Source organism: Prionailurus viverrinus, unplaced genomic scaffold, assembly GCF_022837055.1.
Source record: "Prionailurus viverrinus isolate Anna unplaced genomic scaffold, UM_Priviv_1.0 scaffold_50, whole genome shotgun sequence".
NCBI classification, from domain to species: domain Eukaryota; kingdom Metazoa; phylum Chordata; class Mammalia; order Carnivora; family Felidae; genus Prionailurus; species Prionailurus viverrinus.
In genome coordinates this window covers 599,292-625,310 of record NW_025927613.1, presented here as the reverse complement: position 1 = coordinate 625,310, position 26,019 = coordinate 599,292, and the positions used below count along the sequence as shown (strand labels likewise).

General features: G+C 43.6%; 1 protein-coding gene across 1 annotated transcript; it reads right to left on the bottom strand.

Annotated features, from left to right (window-relative positions):
• Positions 1-11,123: 11,123 nt before the first annotated feature.
• On the bottom strand, positions 11,124-14,788 carry LOC125159441 (filaggrin-2-like). Its single transcript, XM_047847784.1, has 4 exons — positions 14,651-14,788; positions 12,722-13,611; positions 11,310-12,634; positions 11,124-11,206 (listed from the first exon to the last, which is right to left on the bottom strand). The coding sequence occupies exons 1-4, from the start codon at positions 14,786-14,788 to the stop codon at positions 11,124-11,126; spliced, it is 2,436 nt and encodes an 811-aa protein (XP_047703740.1).
• Between the last annotated feature and the right edge of the window lie 11,231 nt (positions 14,789-26,019).

Genomic DNA, 26,019 nt, shown 5'->3' with positions numbered 1-26,019 from the left:
CTTATCTCTATATTTTGCAATTTTTACTATGATATGATTTGTTGTTGGCCTGCTTTTGTTGATTTTGATGGGAGTTCTCTGTGCCTCCTGGATTTGGATGTCTGATTTCTTTCCCAGAGTAGGGAAGTTTTCAGCTCAAATAAACATTCTACCCCATTTCCCCTCTATTCTTCTTCTGGGACTCTTCCTATAATACAGATGTTACTATGTTTTATGAAGTGGCTGAGTTCCCTGAGTCTACCTTCATGACCCAATATTTTTCTTTTTCTCTTGTTTTTAGCTTCATTATTTTCCTTAATTTTATCTTCTCTATCACTTATTCATTTGTCTTCTTCTTTCCTTGTGGTCATTATTTTCAGTCCATTTTGCATCTCAGTTTTAGCAGTTTGTATTTCAGCCTGACTAGTTTTTAAGTCTTTTATCTCTGTGGTAAGGTACTCCCTTGTGTCTCCTATACTTTTCTCAAGCCCTGCTGGTATCCTTATGATTGTTGTTTTATATTCTGAATCAGGCATATTGCTTATATCTGTTGTGGTTAGATCCTTGGTTGTGACCCTTTCTTGTTACTTCCTTTGGGATGAATACTTCCATCTTGGCATTTTGTCTAGGTCTCTATATTCTTCTCTGTGTTAGGAAAGCCTGCTGTGTTTCCTGCTTCTGAGAGTAATGGCTTTATTCAGAAGATGTCATATAGTATCCAAGGACTGGTTCTTCAGTATGTGTCTCTGGTATATGCTGTTTGCACTTTGCTGCTGTGTTTCCCTCAGGTCGGTCCTCTGGGAGTTTCTCCTTACCTGAAATGAGGATTATCTGGACCTTTTCCAGAAAGTGGCAAGTTTTAACTAGGAGTGCTTTTGTCTGCTTGTTAAAAGAGGCTTGGTGCTTATTCCCCTAGAGCTGAAGCCTTTTGGCAGTCTGTGGTCAGTGGACTTGGTGCATGGGGTGGGGGGTGCTGTTCTTCTGGGGAAGGGGCCCATTGCTCTGGTTCTCAGGCACACTTGCCCTAGAAAAGAAGCACCTGCAGAGCTCTGTGAGGTGGGGTTGGTCTAAGCATCTCAGGCCTTCACTGTGGGCAATGTGTTGCTCACTGAAGTCAGTCCATGCTGATGGGTGGGGGAGAACAATGGTGCCAGCTCTCTCTCTCTCGTCCCCAGACAAGGGAGTTCACATTTGCCACTGTCTGGGAAGCCCTCCTAGAAGAGCAAACAATCTCCCCTTGTGTGTTCCAGGCCTCCCTCATATCTCTCCTCTCACTCTTTCTGTGTCTCTGTGTCCACCCAGCTGTGCAGTGCACCTGTGTTTTATCCCAGGCAGGCCAGCTGAGTTTCAAAACTCCAGACTTTAGGAAATTGGCATGGTATGGTCCTGCAGTAAACCCCTGGGGGTGGATCTCACCTCACTGGGGTTGGTGCTGGTTTGTCTCAGAAGGTCAGTAGCATCAACATGCAGGAGCTTGGAGTTTAGATTAAAGTGCAACAAAAGCCTATATCCAGGTTAGCTGCCCTCAGCAGGTGTGTCTGCCACCTATACTAAGGGGCGGGGGATACAATGTTACCCACTGACTCTTTTGTCCCCTGAGAGACAGTATCAGCTCTCCCAGATGCACTCCAAGAAGGGTGATCCATCTTTTCCTGTGCATCCCAGGGTATCCTCAAATTGCAGTGTCTGCTCCCAGGCCTTTGCCCTCCTTCTCCAGAGGAACACTGCAGCGCCCACTGAGTTCCACACCAGCCACAGTGCAGACTTCTATAATTCCAGTCTTTGAGCTCCGCTGGTTGTAAAAACTCTTGATAATCAGCCCCTCTCATTTTCCCAGTCAATGGCTTCGGGGAAGTGTTTTCCTTGTGTGATCCCTGTGTGACTCTCTCTCTCTCTCTCTCTCTCTCTCTCTCTCTCTCTCTCTCTCCCTCCCTCCCTCCATCCCTCTCTCCCTCCCTCCCCACCTCTCCATGATCAGGGATCCCTCCCCTCCCCTCTTTTTTCCCCCAAATCACATCTCCACACCTCCTACCTTCCATGATATGACCTCTTCTCTCCTTCTGGTTTGAAGTTTGTTCTGTCAGACCTCAGATTTATTTCTTGGGTGTTATATCACAATAATTTGATATTTATCTAGCTGTCTGTCAGTCCTCAGATCTATTTCTTGGGTGTTATATCACAATAATTTGATATTTGTCTAGCTGTCTTGAGGGACAGGTAAGCATAGGGTCCTCCCATTACTCCATCCTCTATGCTCCCTCTACCAATATTTAAATTTCTTCTTATTTTTTAATGTTTATTTATTTTTGAGAGACACAGGGAGGCAGAGCATGAGCAGGGGAGGGGCAGAGAGAGAGGGAGACACAGAATCAGAAGCAGGCTCCAGGCTCTGACCTGTTAGCACAGAGCCTGATGCGGGGCTGGAACTCACAAACCATGAGATCATGACCTCAGCTGAAGTCAGATGCTTAACCGACTGAGCCAACCAGGCACCCACCAATATTTAAATTTCTAATGATGCTCTGATAATTAGTATTTACTTAGTGAATGAATGGTGAATGTATGAATTGATTATTATTTAGGATTAACTATCATAGACTCAGTTATTTTTTTTCTGTGTACATTAATAGTACATTAAGTATTTTATTTTCTTTTGCTAATAAACTAATATGACTAATGTTCTGTTGACCACATAGCATGGTGGTCAAAATTTATATCATCTTGCTTAAAATATTAAAAACTAGATAGAATATATTCTGAGTATAATAAGAAAACAGAGCCCATGTTTTGTTTCTCATATAACTTCTGCCCCCAATAGGGACACCCACTGATGAATTTCACTTCAGTTTGAATTTCAAAAGTGGAGGTGGAAGAAAAGTAGCTTCAGTTTTTTGGGGGAGGAGAGAATGATGGGATACCAGATTCTGATTTAGGGCATTGTCATTCTTTTTGGTTAGATTAAATAAGTCTTGCTTGGATTATTTTCTTTCAGTCTGTAAATTGTGGGGATGATGTTTGAAGTCCTTATGAGTTATAGTATTCTGAACATTTTCTTTAGATTTTATAGTAAACTTTCTACTGAGGTTAGTATCTTTTGTATATATTTTTCTATTCCTTTTTACGTATTTTGCTATTCATAATAAATGTATGTATTGTTTTCCTCCTAGGCAAGAGTATATTTTTTATTGTTTTTTGTTTTTTTTTTTTCATTTGGAAACTTCAGGACTCCATTAGCCTCCACTCCCATTAGCCTGCATTGATGGGGGAGGGATTTCAATTGGTGTATTTATCAGAGAGAGTCTATGGTGCATACCTCTTATTTCCAGAGTTTAGGTTTCTCAAGTCATGTTTGACAATGGTTGTTGTAATGATCATGATTAACTAAAACATCTGACTTAGTATAAACCATCTCTTCCTATAAATGCTTTGGATAATGATTAGATTGAGGAGAAGACTAGATGTAGTTGAGTTTCACCTTTTCTGGACTCTTTGTTATTGGTGTCTTGATGCTTCACTTACATCTGGGTGCCCAGAGGCAGAAGAATGAAATGTGCATCTGTCCCCGGGACAGGGAGCTGTATTTGTGTTTGTGAGGATAAAAGAGAAGAGAAACCTTACCTTGATGTAAAATTTATTGCCAATTTTATGCAATATAGGAGATCATGACAATAAATTCAAAAATAGTAGTATCTAGTTCCAGTGGTGGCACAAAAGATGCAAATATTCTGACTCATCACCTACTATAACATTCTTTGTTCAGAACATGGAATGTGTTACAATATTATTGGAGAAATTTTGGCTCCAAAATCATGTTTCTTAGCTCCCTGGATAGGTTTGTCAGTGGTCAATTAAAATAAAATCTGGAAAGTCCATGATCTGAGTCTGAGACATTTTTAAAAAATGCTCATTTTATCCTAAAGCACCCAAATGACTTTGTCATATGGTTTTGAATATAGTTCCAAATGCTATTTATTTCTTCCATTCATTGTTTTCTAACCAAAGAGCTTAGTGATTGTGGAGCCTTACAAAAACCTTGCACCAAACAAAACAAATAGAGTACAGTGCTACAGTTAAATAAAATATACCCCCCTACCAAAAGAAAAGATCATGTATCTTAATTCCATGTTGTATGTCTCATTTCTTTTTGGGGTTCTTATTTGAGCTAGTTTGTTTTCTGTTGATTTCAAATTATTCAAAGTAATAATACCTTTGTTCTTGGACATATTCATAGAGTGGAGTGTTACCTTCTAAGTAAAAGGAACCTGATTCTGTTCTCTCCCTTTTATGGCAACCTCTGGCCTCAGAGTTTCTTGTATGCATGTTGTCCACATCCTGACTATATATACTGATGCTTCCTAACAAACTTGATGTGGGCCCTTGCTTTTGTTTTTCCCCACTCCATATGGTTTTACTGCTTGATGAATGTCTATACCCATATTTTTTACTTCCTGTAGGGTCTTGTCTATTAAGAGAGTGACTAGAAATGAACCCTTGCCTCCTGCTTCTGCTATCACTTGACTGCTCATAGCTGTCACTTGATTGGTCATGGCTATATACTTGTCTTTCATTGGTGCTGAATCCAGATTGACCCTGGATGTCTACTGATTGTCTATTACTTGATCCTTGTCTTACTAAACTTATGTTGGATCTTATCTTCTCATGAGAAGATGTATCTCCCAAATGCTCCTGGCTGGATTCATGCATACTTATATTATTGAACTCTGACTGTCCATGAGTAGATCCTGATGATTCATGAATCTGTTTCCCCCAATCTTTGGAATTCCCTTTATTACCACTATGGGATCCCTGCCTAAGAGTTGAACCAGATTTTGAATGGCAATGAGCTGATATAGATTGTCCATGGCTGAATATAGAATGGTTGCTTGACTGCCACCTTCCAGATTGAACATGAGTGTCACTTGATGGTTCATGACTTACTACTGAATGCCCATGACTAGATCCCTGCCTTCTAGTTACACTGGATGCAGACTGATTATGGGAATCAACTGATTGTCCATGACTTGAACCTTGTCTTTCTGTTATTTCAGTTGCTTTTGATCCTGTATGGTCATAACCAGAAATTAATTGTCCATGTGTAGACACTTGATTGTTTGCAGCTCTCTCTGTTGACCTCAAAGGGCTAGAATTGTGGCTGCTTGTTCTGCTGCCCCCAGAGGGTCCATACCCAGACTGCCCATAATCATATTCAGCACTTCCATAACTGCCATGTTTCCATCCTTGACCTGATCCATGTCTTTGTCTTCCACTAAGCTGTGACTGAGAATGACTTACTCTAGATTGGTGATGACTGCTATGTGAATGCTTACTTATGCTATCACTGGTGTGTCTATGAGTATCATGCGACTGTGTATGGCTGGATCCACCTTGTTCTGTTGTGCCAATTCCTAACTGTCCACGAGAAGATGTGGTGTGCCCCTGAGCTGAACCTGAGAATGTAGATTTGTCTCCAACATGTCTATGGGAGGATGCCTGTACTCCTGATCTTCTGGAACTAGGTTGCTTATGAATTGAAGTCTTCCCTTGTTCAATTATGGAATGTTTAGAACTATCTCCTGACTCTTCAGTACTAGAACCATGTCTTCTGGTTGTATTACTAACTGTGTTTTGGGGGATATAACCAAAATGCCTATGACTAGAAACTGAGTGTCCTTGTGACACACCTGAGTGCCTTTCAGTGTCGCTGGACTCACTCACACTAGATCCCTTTCTTCCAGTCCACCTGGATTCTGCGCTGGTGGCTTGTCCATGACCAGACTGGGCAGGTCCAGTGGTGTCTCCTGTCTGTGGGCGAGTAGTTCCCAGTCTACCTTCATGGGTAGATGTTGACTCTCTAAGTTGAGATCCAGCATGGCCATGAGGGGACGCTGTGTGTGTCTGTGGGACTCCTGAGTGTCTTTCCCTGTCACTCGATTCACTGGCACTGGATCTGCTTCTTTGGGTCCTGCTAGATTCTGTCCTGGTGGCCTGTCCAAGACCAGAATGAGCTTGTCTAGTGGTGTCTCCTTGCTGTCTGTGAGTAGTTTCTGGTCTTCCTTCCCGGGTGGATCCCGACTCTCCATGTTGAGATCCAGCATGGCCATGAGGGGACCCTGCCTGTGACTGTGGGACTCCTGAAGGCCTTCCCCTGTCACTGGACTCACTGACACTGGATTCTCTTCTCCCAGTCCTGCTGGATTCTGACCTGGTGGCTTGTCCATGCCCATACTGGGTATGTCTAGTGGTATCTCTTGCCTGTCTGTGAGTAGTTCTCTGTCTTCCTTCCCGGGTGGATCCCAACTCTCCATGTTGAGATCCAGCCTGGCCATGAGGGGACTCTGTGTGTGTCTGTGGGACTCCTGAGTGTCTTTCCCTGTCACTCGATTCACTGGCACTGGATCTGCTTCTTTGGGTCCTGCTAGATTCTGTCCTGGTGGCCTGTCCAAGACCAGAATGAGCTTGTCTAGTGGTGTCTCCTTGCTGTCTGTGAGTAGTTTCTGGTCTTCCTTCCCGGGTGGATCCCGACTCTCCATGTTGAGATCCAGCATGGCCATGAGGGGACCCTGCCTGTGACTGTGGGACTCCTGAAGGCCTTCCCCTGTCACTGGACTCACTGACACTGGATTCTCTTCTCCCAGTCCTGCTGGATTCTGACCTGGTGGCTTGTCCATGCCCATACTGGGTATGTCTAGTGGTATCTCTTGCCTGTCTGTGAGTAGTTCTCTGTCTTCCTTCCCGGGTGGATCCCAACTCTCCATGTTGAGATCCAGCCTGGCCATGAGGGGACTCTGTGTGTGTCTGTGGGACTCCTGAGTGTCTTTCCCTGTCACTCGATTCACTGGCACTGGATCTGCTTCTTTGGGTCCTGCTAGATTCTGTCCTGGTGGCCTGTCCAAGACCAGAATGAGCTTGTCTAGTGGTGTCTCCTTGCTGTCTGTGAGTAGTTTCTGGTCTTCCTTCCCGGGTGGATCCCGACTCTCCATGTTGAGATCCAACATGGCCATGAGGGGACCCTGCTTGTGTCTGTGGGACTCCTGAAGGCCTTCCCCTGTCACTGGACTCACTGACACTGGATTCTCTTCTCCCAGTCCTACTGGATTCTGACCTGGTGGCTTGTCCATGGCCAGACTGGGTATGTCTAGTGGTGTCTCTTGCCTGTCTTTGAGTAGTTCCCTGTCTTCCTTCCCGGGTGGATCCCGACTCTCCATGTTGAGATCCAGCATGGCCATGAGGGGATCCTGCCTGTGTCTGTGGGACTCCTGAAGGCCTTCCCCTGTCCCTGGACTCACTGCTCCTAGATCCTGTTCTTCCCGTCCTACTGGATTCTGTTCTGGTGGCCTGTGCATGACCAGACAGTGTATGTCTAGTGGTGTCTCTTTGCTGTCTGTGACTAGTTCCCTGTCTTCCTTCACGGGAGGATCTCAACTCTTCATGCTCAGATCCAGCCTGGCCATGAGCGGATCCTGTGTGTGTCTGTGGGACTCCTGAGTGTGTTTCCATGTCACTGGACTCACTGATGCTAGATCCCGTTCTTCGGGCCCTACTGGAGTCTGTCCTGGTGGCCTGTCCATGACCAGACTGGGCAAGTCTAGTGGAGTCTCCTTGCTGTCTGTGAGTTGTTCCCTGTCTCCCTTTCAGTGTGGATCCTGACTCTCCCTGTTGGAATCCAGGGTGGCCATGAGGGGACCCTGCCTGTGTCTGTGGGACTCCTGAGTGCCTTTCACTGTCACTGGACTCACTGACACTGGATTCTCTTCTCCCAGTCCTACTGGATTCTGACCTGGTGGCTTGTCCATGCCCAGACTGGGTATGTCTAGTGGTGTCTCCTGCCTGTCTGTGAGTAGTTCTCTGTCTTCCTTCCTGGGTGGATCCCGACTCTCCATGTTGAAATCCAGCATGGCCATGAGGGGACCCTGCCTGTGTGTGTGGGACTCCTGAGTGCCTTTCACTGTCACTGGACTCACTGACACTGGATTCTCTTCTCCCAGTCCTACTGGATTCTGACCTGGTGGCATGTCCATGAGGGGACTGGGTATGTCTAGTTGTGTCTCCTGCCTGTCTCTGAGTAGTTTCTGGTCTTCCTTCCTGGGTGGATCCCGACTCTCCATGGTGAGATCCAGCATGGCCCTGAGGGGACCCTGCCTGTGTCTGTGGGACTCCTGAGTGCCTTTCACTGTCACTGGGCTCACTGACACTGGATTCTCTTCTCCCAGTCCTACTGGATTCTGACCTGGTGACTTGTGCGTCCCCAGACTGGGTATGTCTAGTGGTATCGTCTTGCTGTCTGTGAGTAGTTCCCTGTCTTCCTTCACGGGAGGATCCCAACTCTCCATGTTGAGATCTGGCATGGCCATGAGCGGATCCTTTGTTTGTCTGTGGGACTCCTGAGTGCGTTTCCGTGTCACTAGACTCACTGATGCTAGATCCCGTTCTTCGGGCCCTACTGGATTCTGTCCTGGTGGCCTGTCCATGACCAGACTGGGTATGTCTAGTGGAGTCTCCTACCTGTCTGTGAGTTGTTCCCTGTCTCCCTTTCAGTGTGGATCCTGACTCTCCCTGTTGGAATCCAGGGTGGCCATGAGGGGACCCTGCCTGTGTCTGTGGGACTCCTGAGTGCCTTTCACTGTCACTGGACTCACTGACACTGGATTCTCTTCTCCCAGTCCTACTGGATTCTGACCTGGTGGCTTGTCCATGCCCAGACTGGGTATGTCTAGTGGTGTCTCCTTGCTGTCTGTGAGTAGTTTCTGGTCTTCCTTCCCGGGTGGATCCCGACTCTCCATGTTGAGATCCAACATGGCCATGAGGGGACCCTGCCTGTGTTTGTGGGACTCCTGAGTGCCTTTCACTGTCACTGGACTCACTGACACTGGATTCTCTTCTCCCAGTCCTACTGGATTCTGACCTGGTGGCCTGTCCATGACCAGACAGTGCATGTCTAGTGGTGTCTCTTTGCTGTCTGTGAGTAGTTTCTGGTCTTCCTTCCCGGGTGGATCCCGACTCTCCATGTTGAGATCCAGCCTGGCCATGAGGGGACTCTGTGTGTGTCTGTGGGACTCCTGAGTGTTTTTCTGTGTTACTGGATTCACTGAAGCTAGATCCCGTTCTTCGGGCCCTACTGGAGTCTGTCCTGGTGGCCTGTCCATGACCAGACTGGGCATGTCTAGTGGAGTCTCCTTGCTGTCTGTGAGTTGTTCCCTGTCTCCCTTTCAGTGTGGATCCTGACTCTCCCTGTTGGAATCCAGGGTGGCCATGAGGGGACCCTGCCTGTGTCTGTGGGACTCCTGAGTGCCTTTCACTGTCACTGGACTCACTGACACTGGATTCTCTTCTCCCAGTCCTACTGGATTCTGACCTGGTGGCTTGTCCATGCCCAGACTGGGTATGTCTAGTGGTGTCTCTTTCCTGTCTGTGAGTAGTTCTCTGTCTTCCCTCCCTGGTGGATCCTGACTCTCCATGTTGAAATCCAGCATGGCCATGAGGGGACCCTGCCTGTGACTGTGGGACTCCTGAGTGCCTTTCACTTTCACTGGACTCACTGACACTGGATTCTCTTCTCCCAGTCCTACTGGATTCTGACCTGGTGGCTTGTCCATGAGTGGACTGGGTATATCTAGTGGTGTCTCCTGCCTGTCTGTGAGTAGTTCCCTGTCTTCCTTCCCGGGTGGATCCCGACTCTCCATATTGAGATCCAGCCTGGCCATGAGGGGACTCTGTGTGTGTCTGTGGGACTCCTGAGTGTCTTTCCCTGTCACTCGATTCACTGGCACTGGATCTGCTTCTTTGGGTCCTGCTAGATTCTGTCCTGGTGGCCTGTCCAAGACCAGAATGAGCTTGTCTAGTGGTGTCTCCTTGCTGTCTGTGAGTAGTTTCTGGTCTTCCTTCCCGGGTGGATCCCGACTCTCCATGTTGAGATCCAGCATGGCCATGAGGGGACCCTGCCTCTGTCTGTGGGACTTCTGAATGCCTTCCCCTGTCACTGGACTCACTGCTCCTAGATCCTGTTGTTTGTGTCCTACTGGATTCTGTCCTGGTGTCCTGTCCATGACCAGACAGTGTATGTCTAGTGGTGTCTCTTTGCTGTCTGTGAGTAGTACCCTGTCTTCCTTCACGGGTGGATCCTGACTCTTCATGCTGAGATCCAGCCTGGCCATGAGGAGACTCTGTGTGTGTCTGTGGGAGTCCTGAGTGCCTTTCCCTGTCACTTGATTCACTGACACTGGATCTGCTTCTTTGGGTCCTGCTAGCTTTTGTCCTGGTGGCCTGTCCATGACCAGAATAAGGTTGGCTAGTGGTGTCTCCTTGCTTTCTGTGAGTAGTTTCCCATCTTCCTTCATGGGTGGATCCTGACTCTCCCTGTTGGAATCCAGGGTGGCCATGAGGGGACCCTGCCTTTGTCTGTGGGACTCCTGAGTGCCTTTCATTGTCACTGGACTCACTGACACTGGATTCTCTTCTTCCAGTCCTGCTGGATTCTGACCTGGTGGCTTGTCCAGTCCCAGACTGGGTATGTCTAGTGGTGTCTCCTGCCTGTCTGTGAGTAGTTGTCTGTCTCTCTTCCTGGGTGGATCTCGACTCTCCATGTTGAGATCCAGCATGGCCATGTGGGGACCCTGTCTGTGTCTGTGGGACTCCTGAAAGCCTTCCCCTGTCACTGGACTCACTGCTGCTAGATCCCATTTTTCGTGTCCTACTGGATTCTGTCCTGGTGGCCTGTCCATGGCCAGAATGGGCATGTCTTGTGTTGTCTCCTGCCTGTCTCTGAGTCGATCTTTCATTTTTACCTGTAGGAATTCCTCCTGATTTTTCATGGTCATTTTCATAATGCTCCCGGGTAGTTGCTGAATATGTCTCCCATTTATCTGTCTGGGCTTGACTGTCATTTTTGTGGTTATGTTTCATGTCCTGTGTTGTAGAAGTCCTTCTTTCCTGACTTGCTCCTTGCCTTTGTTGGCTATGTCCATGAATGCTCTCATGATCTTCAGTCTCTTTTGCTGTTGTACTGTGTCTCTTGTTTCTCTCATTATCCCTCTGAGTAGTTTTCTTTGGGCCTGTTTCTCTTATCTGAGTGTGGGCTGAATCTGATATGGGTCTTCCATGTTTTGGACCTTCTTTTCCTGAACTAGTGCGAGAGCTTTCTTTTCCCCTTACCCTAGATTCATGTTGTTCATATCCAGAAGATTCCCCTGAGCTAAACCCATGTTGATCATAAGTAGAAGACTGACTTGTGCTAGCATGTTGATCAGGGTTAGAGGACTTTCCTGAGCAGGATCCTTGGCCAAAATTGGAGGATTGCACTGAAGTGGAACAATGTTGACCACAGCTAGACTGACCTGATCTAGACTCATGTTGTCCAAAGCCAGAAGAATGACCTGAGCCAGTCCCAAAGCTAGGGGACTGATGTGAGCTAGATCCATGTCCAGAGCCCGAGGATTGACCTGTCCCAGACCCATGTTGTCCAGAGCTAGAAAATGGACCTGCACCAGACCCTTGTTGTTCAAAGGCAGAGGACTGACTTGAGCCAGACCCATGTTGACCAAAGCCAGAGGATTGGCCTGAGCCAGACCCATGCTGTCCAAAACTAGAGGAATGACCTGAGCCAGACCCATATTGGCCAAAGCCAGAAGACTGACGTGAGCTGGATCCATGTTGTCCATAGCCAGAGGTCTGACCTGAACCAGACCCATGCTGGCCAAAGCCAGAGGACTGTCTTGAGCTAGACCCATGTTGTCCAAAACTAGAGGACTGACCTGAGCCAGACCCATGTTGTCCAAAGCCAGAGGACTGGCTTGAGCCAGACCCATGCTGGCCAAAGCCAGAGGACTGGCCTGAACCAGAGCCATATTGTCCAAAACCAGAGGACTGACCTGAGCCAGACCCATATTGTTCAAAACCAGAGGACTGACCTGAGCCAGACTCATGTTGTCCAAAGCCAGAGGATTGGCTTGAGCCAGACCCCTGTTGGCCAAAACCAGAGGATTGACCTGAGCCAAACCCATGTTGGCCAAAACCAGAGGATTGACCTGAGCCAGACCCATGTTGGCCAAAGCTGGAGGACTGACTTGATCCAGACCCATACTGACCAAAGCCAGAGGACTGACCTGAGCTGGATCCATGCTGGCCAAAACCAGAGGATTGACCTGAGCCAAACCCATGTTGGCCAAAACCAGAGGATTGACCTGAGCCAGACCCATGTTGGCCAAAGCTGGAGGACTGACTTGATCCAGACCCATACTGACCAAAGCCAGGGGACTGACCTGAGCTGGATCCATGGTGGCCAAAGCCAGAGGATGGTCCTGAACTAGACCCATGCTGACCAAAGCCAGAGGATTGTCCTGAGCTTGACCCATGTTGTCCAAAACCAGAGGATTGACCTGATCCTGACCCATGTTGTCCAAAGCCAGAGGTCTGACATGAGCCAGACCCATGTTGTTCAAAGCCAGAGGACTGGCATGAGCCAGAGCCATGTCCAAAGCCAGAGGACTGACATGAGCCAGATCCATGTTGTCCACATTTAGAAAATTCCTTTGAACCAGACCCTTTTTGATGAGAGTTTGAAAAGTGTCCACAAGAACCAGATCCATGTTGACCATAACTAGAAGACTGACTTGTTCCAGACCCATAATGGTCACAGCAAGAGGACTGACTTGAACCTGTTCTCTGTTGTCTTCCACAGTTCTGTGTCTGACCACATGCTCTAGATCCGTATCCTCTTTGACTAGAAGACTGACTACAGAAGCTAGGCTCATGTTGACCACATCCAGAGGACTGACCTCCCGAGATACATCCACGATCTTGTCTTCCACTACTTCCTGTTTGATAACCTGACTGAGTGCAGCTAGATTGATTTCCTTGCCCTCCAAATCTACCTTCCTGACAGGAACTAGAAGTATTTTGTGGACTTCCACACCCACCCGAATTGCTGGAACCACATCCATAGCTTTGTCTTCCACTGTTTTCTGAACCTTTAGAGCTAGACCCAAGCTTTTGTCCTCCACTATTTCTTGACTGAGTAGAGTTTGATTCATGTCCACCAGCATCCAGTCTATGTGACAGACCACCATGACTTTTCCTCGTCTCACTCTTTGACCCAGATCCAGATTCTGATTCATATTCCTTCCCAGATTCCCTGGTGGGGCTAACATGTGACTTGTTTCTTCTATCCCCCAGGTCTCCAGAGCTGGAACCATGTCTTTCTTTGTCACTATTCCATGAGTGACCAGACCCACGGTGTCTTTTCTCAGATTTCTCTTGGTTCTCTGAGCTAGATAAACCACCTTGCCTTCCCAGCTTCCTGGAATTTGACCCATGTCTGTGTTTCACACTTCGCCTCAAACCCTCAGAACCATAACCATACTCCTCTCCCTCCCTCCAATTTGAATGCCTGTAACCTGATTTCTGTTCTGGTGCATCTTCTTCATCCTCTTCTGTTTCACTTTCTTCCTTATGGTGTCGGTGACCACGCCTATGCTTCTTTGACCCTGAAGCTTTGCAGTATTCTTTGCTGAGAACCTTGTTGCAGGCCATAGCCAGCTTGAATACCATCAGAAGAAACTCAGTAAAGTCCAGTCTTCGGTCATGATCTCGATCTAGCATGTGCATGATGACATCCACTGTGTCTGGATCATCTGGGTTCTGTATACAAGTGACATACCAAAGGAGACCTGGTCAGCTTAGCCCACATAGTCAGCTAAAATATTCAAGTAGAAAAAATAAAATAAAATATTCAAACAGAGCTGTGGAATTGTGGATGTTTGACAATAGGTATTTTTTTTTTTTTAGAATTTTTTTTTCAACGTTTATTTATTTTTGGGACAGAGAGAGACAGAGCATGAACGGGGGAGGGGCAGAGAGAGAGGGAGACACAGAATCGGAAACAGGCTCCAGGCTCTGAGCCATCAGCCCAGAGCCTGACGCGGGGCTCGAACTCACGGACCGCGAGATCGTGACCTGGCTGAAGTCGGATGCTTAATCGACTGCGCCACCCAGGCGCCCCAACAATAGGTATTTTTAATCCAGTCAAGGGTTACTTTAAGCTAAAGCAGCCTAATAATTAGGATCCAGCTGGTGAGAAGAGGTAATAGAAAAGAACTATTGGGTTCTCCAACAGAATACAATTCAAGGACCTATGGTAGGGGACTAGGTACTCAGGTATATACAAGAAGGAATTGAATAAATCAAGTTTAGTACTTGGTATATTTTAGTTTTACATAAATTTTAAATATTACATGCTAATATATTCTTTGTTAGAATCTATAATTTTAAAGTTATTAGCTGAGTCCTTCCCAAGTAAATGGGAAAAAATGCTCGTTTTTTGTTTATAATTTTTAGTAATTCTGGCTACTTAGATCTCCTTGTAGACATTTCCCTCTTTATACTTTTTCTTCTTTTAAGTCATATTTTAGCACAAATTTATTTTCTGTTATTTTTCATAAGGGGAGACCTGGGAGCATGAAAAAGTCTGAAGGTCTATATGGTGGGGATAAACAGGAAAATGAGGGAAGAAATCACCTTTATAAAAATAAATTCTGCTCCAACAGACTTTCTGATGTGCCCAAGAAGTACCACTCATAGTTTTCCCAAAGACTACTGAGACTGTGCAGTTTTTAGCTACTCTTTGGTCACATAACAGAGAATGGATAGGACCCTAGCAATCTTGGTAGATGGTTCTCACCTTCAGAATTGGACGGAACTCTTTCTCTAGAAGTTCCTTTAGCTCATCCTTGCTCAGTGTGCCACACTCCCCATCTTGGTTGGTATATTTGTAGAAAACATCAATGACTGTGACAACACTTCTTAAGAGGTCCGTCATCTTTTTGCAAGTTTAAGTGTACCTGAAGATAAAAGAAACAAAAGACCCTATTATTCATTTTCTTTTTTAAAAAATTTATAAGTAATTCTAACTTTAATAATAATCATTCTAGTTTTTCAAGTCTCTTACACTTGACAAATACAACAAATAAGGAAGGGTTGAGGATCTGTCAACACAGTAATAACTAACTTTGTTAACTTTGAGTTACTTTGCTAAGATTGTCATGGCATGTTACTGGCTGAACTGGGATAAGCACTCAGATCTCCATGTCCTGGGTGAATATATTCCTTACATAATGTCTCTACACTTTGTGTACTTTGGTGTTCTGAGTGTTGTCCTGGAGCTTCTAAAGTTTCCAGAACCACTCAGATGTATTGTCCCAGTCTCTCTGGTTAGTTTCACTGGTTCTCTTGAGTTAAAAGTGACAGACCTTCTATCACACCTACTTCTCCTCTGGCCACCAGAAGCTAAACAGGACTACTAAGGCCTTCAGCAAATAGAAAATGGTGCTACAGAAGCATGAGATAGCCCTTATCAGAGCTCAAGTACTATCCTAATCTCAGCCTTGACCAAACACTCTTCCTTTTCAGTAACCAGAAAGAAAGACTCAGCAATGCAGGCAGTAGTTTGACTAGTAGATGATTTGATCTTGGAGCCCCAAGGACTTACATTAAATAGGGAAGGGACTCTACACCAGGGCTGACCTCCGCCCTATTTGAGCTGGGCAATCCAGAAAAAAAAATGTCATGCAAAAGACTGGGAAGAGAATGTGGAATGGCCTAGAAGAAGGCAAATTTCTTGCATTATTCATCTTGACAACAACAGATTTATTCTAAAAAGACCCCAGGATCAAGTAAACTAATCAAAAAATTAAAAGAAAAGAAAAAGAGACAAAAATGAAAAGGCCAAATATATATTAACTCTGGCTTAGCTCTTACTCCTGGATTTCTGCTGTGGATAACAATCAACCAAATATTCATCAGTATAGCTGGATGAATTTTCTCTCACCTGGTTCACCAAAGGAACACGTAGGATAAAGCTTGATGCAGCTTGCAGGGTGACCAGTGGATTGAGATAGTGGCCCTTATATAACTAAAAATGTGTGGGTGCTGCCCTCTGTGGGATGGACTGATTCATTTCTAATCAAATCTAACCCCTCCTCTGTCCCTGTTTATCTTCCTACTTCTTCGCATTCTTATCTTTGATATGATTGCAGAAAGGATGGTGCTGGCCCAGCTTTCAGTATGAGGACATGTTACAGAGCACTTTTTTTTAGCGTCATGCACTTGTGAAAAATAGACTGTGTTTTAGAGGACTAAACAAGGGAATGTGTGGTTCATTCCCTTTATCTAGTGCCCACAATAAATAGCAATGTGTAAGATACTTGGCGGGTGTGCAGTAAATGTATATTCACTTGAAAATGAATATAGGCCATTAGGCTTACCTAATTCATACCTTTTGGCATTAATAATACCTACCATTTATTGAGTTTACTATGTGCTGGATATTGTGCTGAATACTTTTTATGTATCATTTTATTTGATCTTTATAACATTTCTATGATATTTTATTGTTCATTCCAAGAGCAATCATTCAGGGAGCATGAGTCCTCTTCAAGGTCACACAGCCTGTAGGTGGAGGAACCAGGGTTTGGGCCTGTAGCTACCTTATAACCATTCTCTTAACCATTATGCTGGCTTACTTTTGTGTATCTATCACATATACCTATTATATGGAAAATGATGCATTGTTTTAGGAGCATCAGGCCTACCCAAGCACAGAAAATATGAAAGAGTGATATAAGAAGTGCTGCCAGCCAGGAAGACAAGAAACATATTCTCTGGCTCCCCGAAGGCTCTTTTCTGAGCTATAAAAGTTATGTTAATACGCTATACACAAAAGTAATGTTTCAAGAACTATTCACGGACAAATCTAGAGTGAGTTTTCTTCTTGAGATATTTTTCTAGCATCCTGCTATCCATTGGTTATTTGGCAACTTTGGGCCTAGACCTTTGGGAGAATATCATTTGTATACATAGTCTATCAAATATAATACTTTAGGGAAGTGAAAATAATCAGAAAGTTGTGTTAGGCATGGAGAGGCAGCTTTTCTGCACTTTGTCAGCACGTGATACTGCTGCTTCTGCTGCTGCTGCTGCTGCTAAAGACAGCAGCTACACGTGCTAGCTTTACATACTTAACTATTTATTCTTTACAGTAACTCCACCATTCTCATTGTACAGATAAGGAAAGCACAGAGAAATTTAATAATTTGTCCAAAATCACAGCTAGTAAGTGGCAGCACTGGGATAGAAACCCATGCTGTCCAGTGTGAAAGCTGGGTGCTTAACCACATCTGTACCACATATGTGGGGGAGGGGTCGATTTCTATCTGGGTGCCCCTTCTGCGAAGCTGTCTTACATTATTCACCGCACCATCTAGACAGTGCCTAGAACTTAGTAAATACTTAGAATGGGTGCCTGTTCACAAAATAATGGTTATACTACTGAGATATATCCATTGATCTCATAGCCAGGGAGCCCAGAACCAAAATGGCCACACAGAAAGTTGTGCTGTCTCTTGGATATCGTGGTCATTTTCAATGGTAGGCATCTTTTGGAAATGTGCTTTTTTTTGTTGTGATAACTGCTATTTCAGGACAACTTTCAGACTCCAGATTCTGTACCAAGACAGATTTTAAAGCCATCCTTGCATAGCAACTCCAGTTTAGAACTTTGAAGCCAGTTCCATTGCTTGCTTCTGTGTGTTCTGTGTATTCAGGTGTCTCTTCCTTTTCTGACTTGTTTAGCATAATAACAGGAAGAATAGACTCAGAAGTCAGAAAGATTTGAGCTCCAATCTCAGCTCTGTCTTTTCTTGGCTGTGTTCCTTGGGCAATTACCTAATCTTTTGAGCCTCAGTTTCCCAACTTTTATAGTGGTAAACACTACAAAACACTGACCTCACTGGTGGAGATTGCTTAAGATTTATTACATATAGGAGGCACTCAATCATGTTAGATAAATTAAATTAGGAGCCAAAAATAGGCCTTTAAAGGCAGAAATACTACTTTGTCAAAAGCATGACAAGTCATGATTCTTTTTCTTAAAATAACAATTTTATTGAGATATAATTAACACACCATAAAAATTAGCCTTTTAAGTTGTACAATTCAGTGATTTTTAGTATAGTCACAGAGTTGTGCACCTAAGTCAGGTTTGTTGTGATGTCTGTGTCCTTAAGTAAGTTTGCTCACCAGTCCTCCAGGTTTCCGTCTATACTAATCAGAAGGAGGGTGTTCGTGTCAGAGTGCAAGTGGACTCATGTCACACCATTTTAGCCACAATTCTGGGGAACAGCTAGAGTCCTACCAGAGCCCCACTGTTTGGAAAGGAATGATGGTCTCTAAGGATCCATTGGATGACACCTGCAAAGACTTTGGCCTGCCTGGGTTCTGAAAGGCAGCTTGGTCCAGTGAAACAGAACTCTGGAGCCTGGAGCTAGAACGTGGTCTCTGCTACACCAATTCTCTGGGTCTGAGCCTCTTTCCTGCCCTATTCTACTAATCTTATCACCCTCTGCTTATTCCACATTTATACTGCTCTGGGCTCTCTTAGATTTTGGGCCCATTTGGTGAAACTTGTGCATTATTGGTGACGGGATTGTCTTGAGGCAGAAGAAGTAACTTGGAATATTAAAAATAACTGTAATTGCATCTGTGAAAGTGATAGCTTTTGGTTTTCTTCACTGAATGTCAGCTGAATTTTGTTTCCACAGCTCATCCTGTACAAGGGTGGGGGGTGCTTCTTTAAGTTAGAGTAGTTCTGCTTTGGCTTCCTGTTCAAATGGAATTCCTAAGGACTTGCCTTGGGGCCTGAGTGGGGCTGTGCCTGTCGTAACAACTAAGCATTTTCTCTGCACTGGGACTCTTAGTAGCCCTGATTTTGAGGTTTCTCAATGAATTCACCTTAGAGCTGATACCCAAGAGCTGCTCTAGGGGACACCGATACATATTAAATGCCTCTCTAAAAGTGGCTCTTGGTATGGTGTGGTAGGAAGAATGTTGACTTTGCAGTAAGACAGACTGTTTCTTTACCACAAGCTCCAACATACTCCCTGTAATATTTTGGGCAAGTTTCTAAATCTCCGTCTCTGATTCTTCACTGTGGGATAATGAGGAGGACCTGATAGGAATTTAACATATTTTCTTTTCTTTTCCTTCTTATTCTCAAGGTTAATCTGATTGGTAGAAGGTTATTGATAGCATTTGGGGGTGATGGTTCCTGGATATGATTCTTAACTCTCTTCCCTTCTGGTAGCCTCTTTTCCTAAATGAAATCAGAGGCCAGTGGGGTTGAATGATTGGAACCCAGCCTTCAAAGGAGTTTTACATTTCTATTATGAAGAGTCCATGGGGAAGGTGGAACCACTAGCTTCATTAGCTGAGAGTGCCCCCACTCCCAGATTCCTTTCTTATTTTCCCGAATTTTGCTGATATCTCAAGACCCATGTGCTGGAGCAGCAATCTCACAAAGAGATGCCTACCGACAACCACACCCAGGCTGTCAGTCTGGAATAGGAGGCTTCAGCAGCTTCTGTCCAGATTTAACTGAGATGTACCACCTGGGACCTCTAGATGCTTGTTGAAATCTACTCAGGGCCATTTCTGAAGACCATTTCTGTGTCTCAGATGCTTAAATGGTCCTTGCAGCCACAATATCAATAACCCGTAATGACATTATGGATTTGGAAACTTCCTGGCTATATAAACTTGACTTGAAAGGGGAGGGACTTGGATTACCACTGGAATGCTCAGATTCACTAGATGATCTAGAATTTGTATTTGGACAATCTGAAAGGTATGATTATTAAGTAAGGCTGCTGATTCTTTTCTTAAAACAGCCTGGAAAACGTACCAAAAGTAAGTTCCCTGAAAGGCTGTAAGTAGTGCCTAGAATGTTGGGAGAGCTCCTCCTTCAGAGCATTTAGAGCAGTGCATCCTTTTAAATATTATTTAGTAGGTGAAAATGTTGGCATTTTAAGCATGAATTTGATTTGGGAATAATTTATAAGACTTTGGAACCAAGTTTGGTAAATAAAGAGAATAACTGATAAAGTTTAAAAAAGAGAGTCTATTGTTAAGTGTGAATGAATTTAAAGTAACCAGACTGATTTCTTCAGTCCAGTGGTTCTCAGCAATTCATTTTACTTCAGCAAACATTTTCCGAGGACTTTTCTATGCTCCCATTACCCTTTTGTTTGTGGGAATATGCTTTCAGTGGTAAGGCAGTCCAAGATTATGTGCAACAGTATAATAAAGCTAGATCAACTTTGAGGCTTGGCTTAGGGCTTTGGCTATCAGGAAAACTGCTGAATATTTATGTATGTCTTCAAGGAAATTACATTGGTTTAGGATTATTTATGAGACTGGAATTTTCTATCACTCTCTTTCAGTGATTTGGTACTCTCCTGTTTGAAAAACTATTTTGCTGTTTAGGATTTCCCAGGATGCATTGTGCATACATGTGCATGTGCACACACAAATATATAGATGTGAATATGCATCTATCCATCCCTAAATCATCCATAAAGTTTAGCTAGGGACAGACTTGCTCTAGAATATCCAATATGACTGATCTTTCATGCCTTCTGGTTATAAGAAATTGACAAAAATTGTATTTTAGGCTGCCTGGGATGGTATCTTTGAATAGCACTAGAGAAAAATAAATCTAAGACCTCTATGAATTATAGTCATCAGGCTTAGATTTTGTTAATTTTGGATTAATTTTATTGATTGTTGCCATTACCTATGACCGTTTCATTTGTTTCCCTTTAAAATTAATTACGTTTATTTTACTAATTATAAATAAAGTCACTCCACCCATGTGCTAATTCCTTGCCTCTGGCACTGACTATGCCTCAGAGCTTGGGCCTTCTGGGATTATTCAGTTTAAATTACCTCTGAGCATCTGGACTCTAAACGGAAGGATAGCAAAGTGGGATCTATGGAAAACCATATCGACAGTGTCTCATTTTTGTTTCAGTGGGAGGTTTTCTTCCTTGGGGACTGGTGTCTTTAATTAGGGATACTAGCTCACCAGGTTAGCAAGGTAATTGCAAAAGGCAGAGTGTAATTATTTTGTGTAACTATTAAAGGATGACTAAAGGTTCGAGGATTGACTTCTAATCCAATTGCTTCACCCACTGCCCCTAGTATCGTGCAGGTCAAAACACATGGAGCAGAACTGCTCCCTGAGGGTCGAGGACCCCTGGCTGAGGGAGACAAATATTTAGCTTTTTAAGATGTTCATAGATGGCATTCTACTCACTTCTGAGATGTTTATGGCTTGAGAGGCAGATGAACTCATGGAGAGTGGGGCTTGGGCCTTTGCCACAAGAGAAGAGCCTGTTAACCTAGACCTCTGCCAGGACCTTCCTCACACACATTTCCTAAGTCTGGTCCATGTAGAATAATTCAGGGCAACCACAAGGTAGGACTCTTGAAGCAAAATGTTTCTTGGTTCTCCCGAAAAACTAAAACAAAATCTGTTTGCAAAATTGTTTAGCCCAACGATGAAGCACACAAACCTTGGAATCTCACAAATCTGGGTTGGAAGTCTGCCTCTGCCACCCACTACTTGTGTGGCTTAATGTGTCTGTAAATATAGGGAATTTTGTTCATAGGGTAGTTATAAAATTTAAAAGAAATAAGTCAAATGCCTAGAACAAAATAGCCATTCAGTAAGAGATAGAGATTGCTATTTTTTAACTACACTCCGCCCCCTTTTTTTTGTATTTGATTGAAATATTGATACTTTCTTTGTCCATTTTGTGGGTGATACTATCAACATGAATGTTGCTTTTACCAGTTTGTTTTGAGAGCCAAAATCTTATATCGGAAATTGTGCTGGGGATTAATCTGCTTCCCTAGACACTGCATACTGTAGAAGGTGACCTGTGATTAGTCTGCTTGGAAAAAGGACATGGTTCAGGTTCAGTTGGCCAGCAGGTCACATTTATTGAAGGTAATTATGATGCCAATAATCGTGATGCTGTTTGTGGTGGTGGTGATGACAACACAAACTCTGTTCATGAAGGGGATAGAATCCTCAGATCAGACCTATTTATTTTTGCAGCAGGTCAAAGCATAGGACCGAGATTTGCCTGAAGGGTACATAGATTGTCTCCTTTCTCTTCCATTCACTCTATGACTGCAGGGTCAGGGGGGGAATGGAGGCTGTCTATGGTGTATTTATCTTGATTTTCTAATGTATAAACTTTCTCACTCTGGTTATGCTCTAGCCCCTGGAAGCCCCTTTCTGGTTGTTTAGCCACCTCATCTTCACCAGAAAGGTATTCTCTTCCCAAATCTTGAGACCATGGATTCTTTTGAGGCTTTATAGATAGAAAAATATTTCTGTCCCTTCTCTCATAAAGAAGCCAGATTCCTACCAGTCTCTAATGAATTGTGGATTTACGGATTTCTCCACTGCCTCTTCCCCTCCTACCCCCCTAGAATTCTGATAGATAGGTATCAGAATGTGTGGTTTGGATTGGTCTGAAATGTCAGGAGACACTTGCTGACTAAGGCATATTTTGCAGCTTTAGAAACCTCCTCTACCTGTATGTAAAATAAAGCTGAGCTATCAAGTTCAGCTGCTTTGACCTGCTAGCTGCTTAAGCCTACCAGTGCCTGGAGTTCAGTTGAAGCAAAGCCCAACCCAAATTAGGTCTTTAAGTAAAGCCAGAGGCAAGTTGAGTCAGGTGCATACCAGGAAAATTCAGATCCTGCCTGCTGTAGGACTGGTTCTCTCATCTATTAGTTCTACAACCCAGCAAGCTAGGGCTGAGGCACGGCTGTTTGTCAAACAGCATTGTCAGTGATAAGGCAGGCTGGATCTCTATTCTGAGAATGGTAGTGAAGGAAGGGTCCTTTGTATATTAATTTAAATATAGAGTCTGTACTTCCACCCTAAGAAATGCAGAGGTTGGCTGTCCTAAATCACACCTGCATCAAGTACATGGCAGAGGACTGCACTTCAATCCTTAGCCAATTTGAAAAGAGAGTCCCATATGCTTTATTCTTATATCCAAGAAATATTCACAAGAGAAGATGTGTGCTGGGTCATTGGAAAAGGAATAGGACAAAAAGTACCAAATATACACCCAGTGCTCATCTTCTAGACACAGTCACAATAATAGGAAGGCCAACCCCCAAAACTTTCTGTGAAAATATAAAAGGTAAATGTGATACAGTACAATACTAGGCCATTCTTGATTCTTTATTTCATACCTTAAAGCAACAAACCCTACAGATTCTGCCTTCAGATTATAGCCAGAATCTGCACAATTCTCACCATCTCCACTGCTACTATCTAGGCTCAACTGCCACCATTTTTTGCTGGTACTGTAAGCCTCCTAACTAATTTGATGCTTCCACTCTTAACAGTGAACAGTGTGAACATTTCAAAACAGAAGGTTGAGCATGCCTCTCCTCTGTTAACACCCTAGAGTGCCTTCCATCTTGCTCAGAGTAAGCCATAGGCCTGAAAGGGGCTGCAAGGTCTCTCACCTCACCCTGCTACTCCCCTTACTCTCTTTGCTGAGAGACACTGGTCTCCCATCTTAGAGTTTCCTCTCTATAGAATATTCTTTCACAGCTATTACTCCTCTGTCTCCTTTAAGTCTGTGCTCAGTTACTGCCTTTGGGATTCTTGCTTCTGGAGTAATATGGATTGGATTTACACTCCCATGTTTGTCAGCTAAAATCTAGTTTAAAAAGGAAACAAATATTTTTGTAAGTTGGACAACATGCAGAACAGGGGAAATAAATGAGGTGATCCCCAGCTTGAAGCCTAGAGAGAGTTTCCAGGCTGCAACATGAGAGGAAACCTAGGTGAGGTCAATTTGCCAAAAGGACATTACACAATTCTAAGTGCGATATGAACCAAAACTGAACAGAACTTCAAGGAGAAATGGTAGTTTATAGTCAGAGATTTCAAAACTCCTCCCTCAATAATTGGTAAAATAAGTAGAAAATTAGTAAGGGTATAGAAGTTCTTAAAGATCACTATCAACCAAGTTGACCTAAGTGACATTTAGGTCATTTAGTGACATTTAGAACACTCAACAACAGCAGAATAAACATTTTATTTATTTATTTTTAAAGTAGGTTCCATGCTGGGTGTGGAGCTTGAACTCAACATGGGGCTTGAACTCAACATGGGGCTTGAACTCATGACCCTGAGATCAAGACCTGAGCTGAGATCGAGAGTTGGATGCTCAACTGACTGAACCACCCAGGCACCCCTACACATTATTTTAAAGTGCACTTGGAACATTTATCTAGAATGACTGAATTCTAGGCATAGAGCAAGTCTCAATAAATTCAAATGATTCAAATCCTACAGACTATGTTCTCTGCAGAAGTAGGAATTAACAGATATCTGGGAACACTCAAATATTCAGAAACTAAAACATCAAAATAACTTATGGTTCAAAGAACAACAAATCAAAGAGGAAATTAGAAAGTATTTTCAACTGAGTAGTAATTTTAAACACCCACAAAATTTGTGAGTTACAGTTAAAGCATGCTTAAAGGAAAATTTATAGTACTAAAATATCTATACTAGAAAAGAAAAAAGGCCTCAAATCAATTACCTAAGCTTCCACTTTAAGAAACTAGAAAAAAGGGGCACCTGGGTGGCTTAGTCGGTTGAGCATCTGACTGGCTCAGGTCATGATCTCACTGTTTGTGTGTTTGAGCTGCACATCGGGCTCTGTGCTGACAGCTCAGAGCCTGGAGCTGCTTTGGATTCTGTGTCTTCCTCTCTCTCTGCCCCTCCCAGCCCACACTCTGTCTCTCTCAAAAATAAATAAACACTAAAATATATTTAAAGTTGAAAATGACCTATAAATATTAAAAAAAAGAAACTAGAAAAAAAGAGCAAATTGCACTTAAAGTAAGTAGAAAAAAAAGAGATAATTAAAGACAAAAGAATACGTCAATGAAATAGAAAACAGAAGAATGGTAGAGAAAAAACAGGGAAACCAGGATCTGATTCTTGGAAAAGATCAAAAGAATTGAAAAACCTTTAGTCAGACTAATTAGGAAAAGAGAGAAAGAGTGAGAGAGAGAAATGACATGTATTTTCAATATCAATATCAGAATGAGAGGATATCACAAAGAGATAAATCGCTTTATGAATAGCCTTAGTGTTTAAGTTAAATATGTAGTTAAAAACCTCACATGCACACAAAACCCCCCTCTAGACCCAGATGGCTTCACTGGTGAATTATATCAAACATTTAATGAAGAAATAACACCAATTCTCTATACACTCTTCCAGAAAATTGAAGAGGAGGGAACACCTCCCAACATATTCTATGAGGCCAGCATTATCCTGATAGCAAAACTGGATCAAGACATTATAAGAATAGGAAAAATGCAGACTAACATGCCTCATGAACATGGATGCCAAAATTCCTAAGAAAATTGTGGCAAATAATTTGACAATATATTAAAACTATAATATGTTATGGTCAAGTGGAGTGTATCCTGGGAATGCCAGGCTGATTCAACATTCAAAAATCAATCAAGGTGGGGCACCTGGGTGGCTCAGTCGGTTAGGCCTCCAACTTCTGTTCAGGTCATGATCTCACAGTTGATAGGTTTGAGCCTGGCAGGGGGCTCTGTGCTGACAGCTCAGAGCTTGGAGCCTGCTTCGGATTCTGTCTCCTTCTCTCTCTCTGTCCCTCCCCTACTTGTGCTCTCTTTCTCTCTCAAAAATAAACAAATAAACTTAAAAAAAATCAAGGTAATGTATCATATCCAAACAGAGAAGGAGGCAAACCATAAGAGACTCTTAAATGCAGAGAACAAACTGGGGGTTAATGGGGGTGGACAGCTGGGGAGGTGGGGAATATGGGTGATGAACATTGAGAAGGGCACTTCTTGGGATGAGCACTGGGTGTTGTATATAAGTGATGAATCAGGGGAATCTACTCCTGAAGCCCAGACTACACTGTATTTTAGCTAACTTGACAAAAAAAAAAAAGTAATGTATCATATCAAAATATGAAAGAAGACAAACCATATTATCATCTCAATAGATGCAGAAAAAGCATTTGATAAAATTCAGCATTCATTTGTGATAAAAATCTCTTAGCTATGAGATGCCTGGGTAGCTCAGTCAGTTAAGCCTCTGACTCTTGGTTTTGGCTCAGGTCA

Bases quoted from the DNA above. Each gene is read 5' to 3' on its own strand.
- LOC125159441 (XM_047847784.1), bottom strand. From the start codon at position 14,788: ATGACGGACCTCTTAAGAAGTGTTGTCACAGTCATTGATGTTTTCTAC. The intron at 12,635-12,721 runs GCCTAGCTTCTG...AAGACAACAGAG, and splicing joins TCTGGATGTGGTCAACATGA to AACAGGTTCAAGTCAGTCCT. The intron at 11,207-11,309 runs GTCAGTCTAGCT...TCAACATGCTAG, and splicing joins ACAACATGAGTCTAGATCAG to CACAAGTCAGTCTTCTACTT.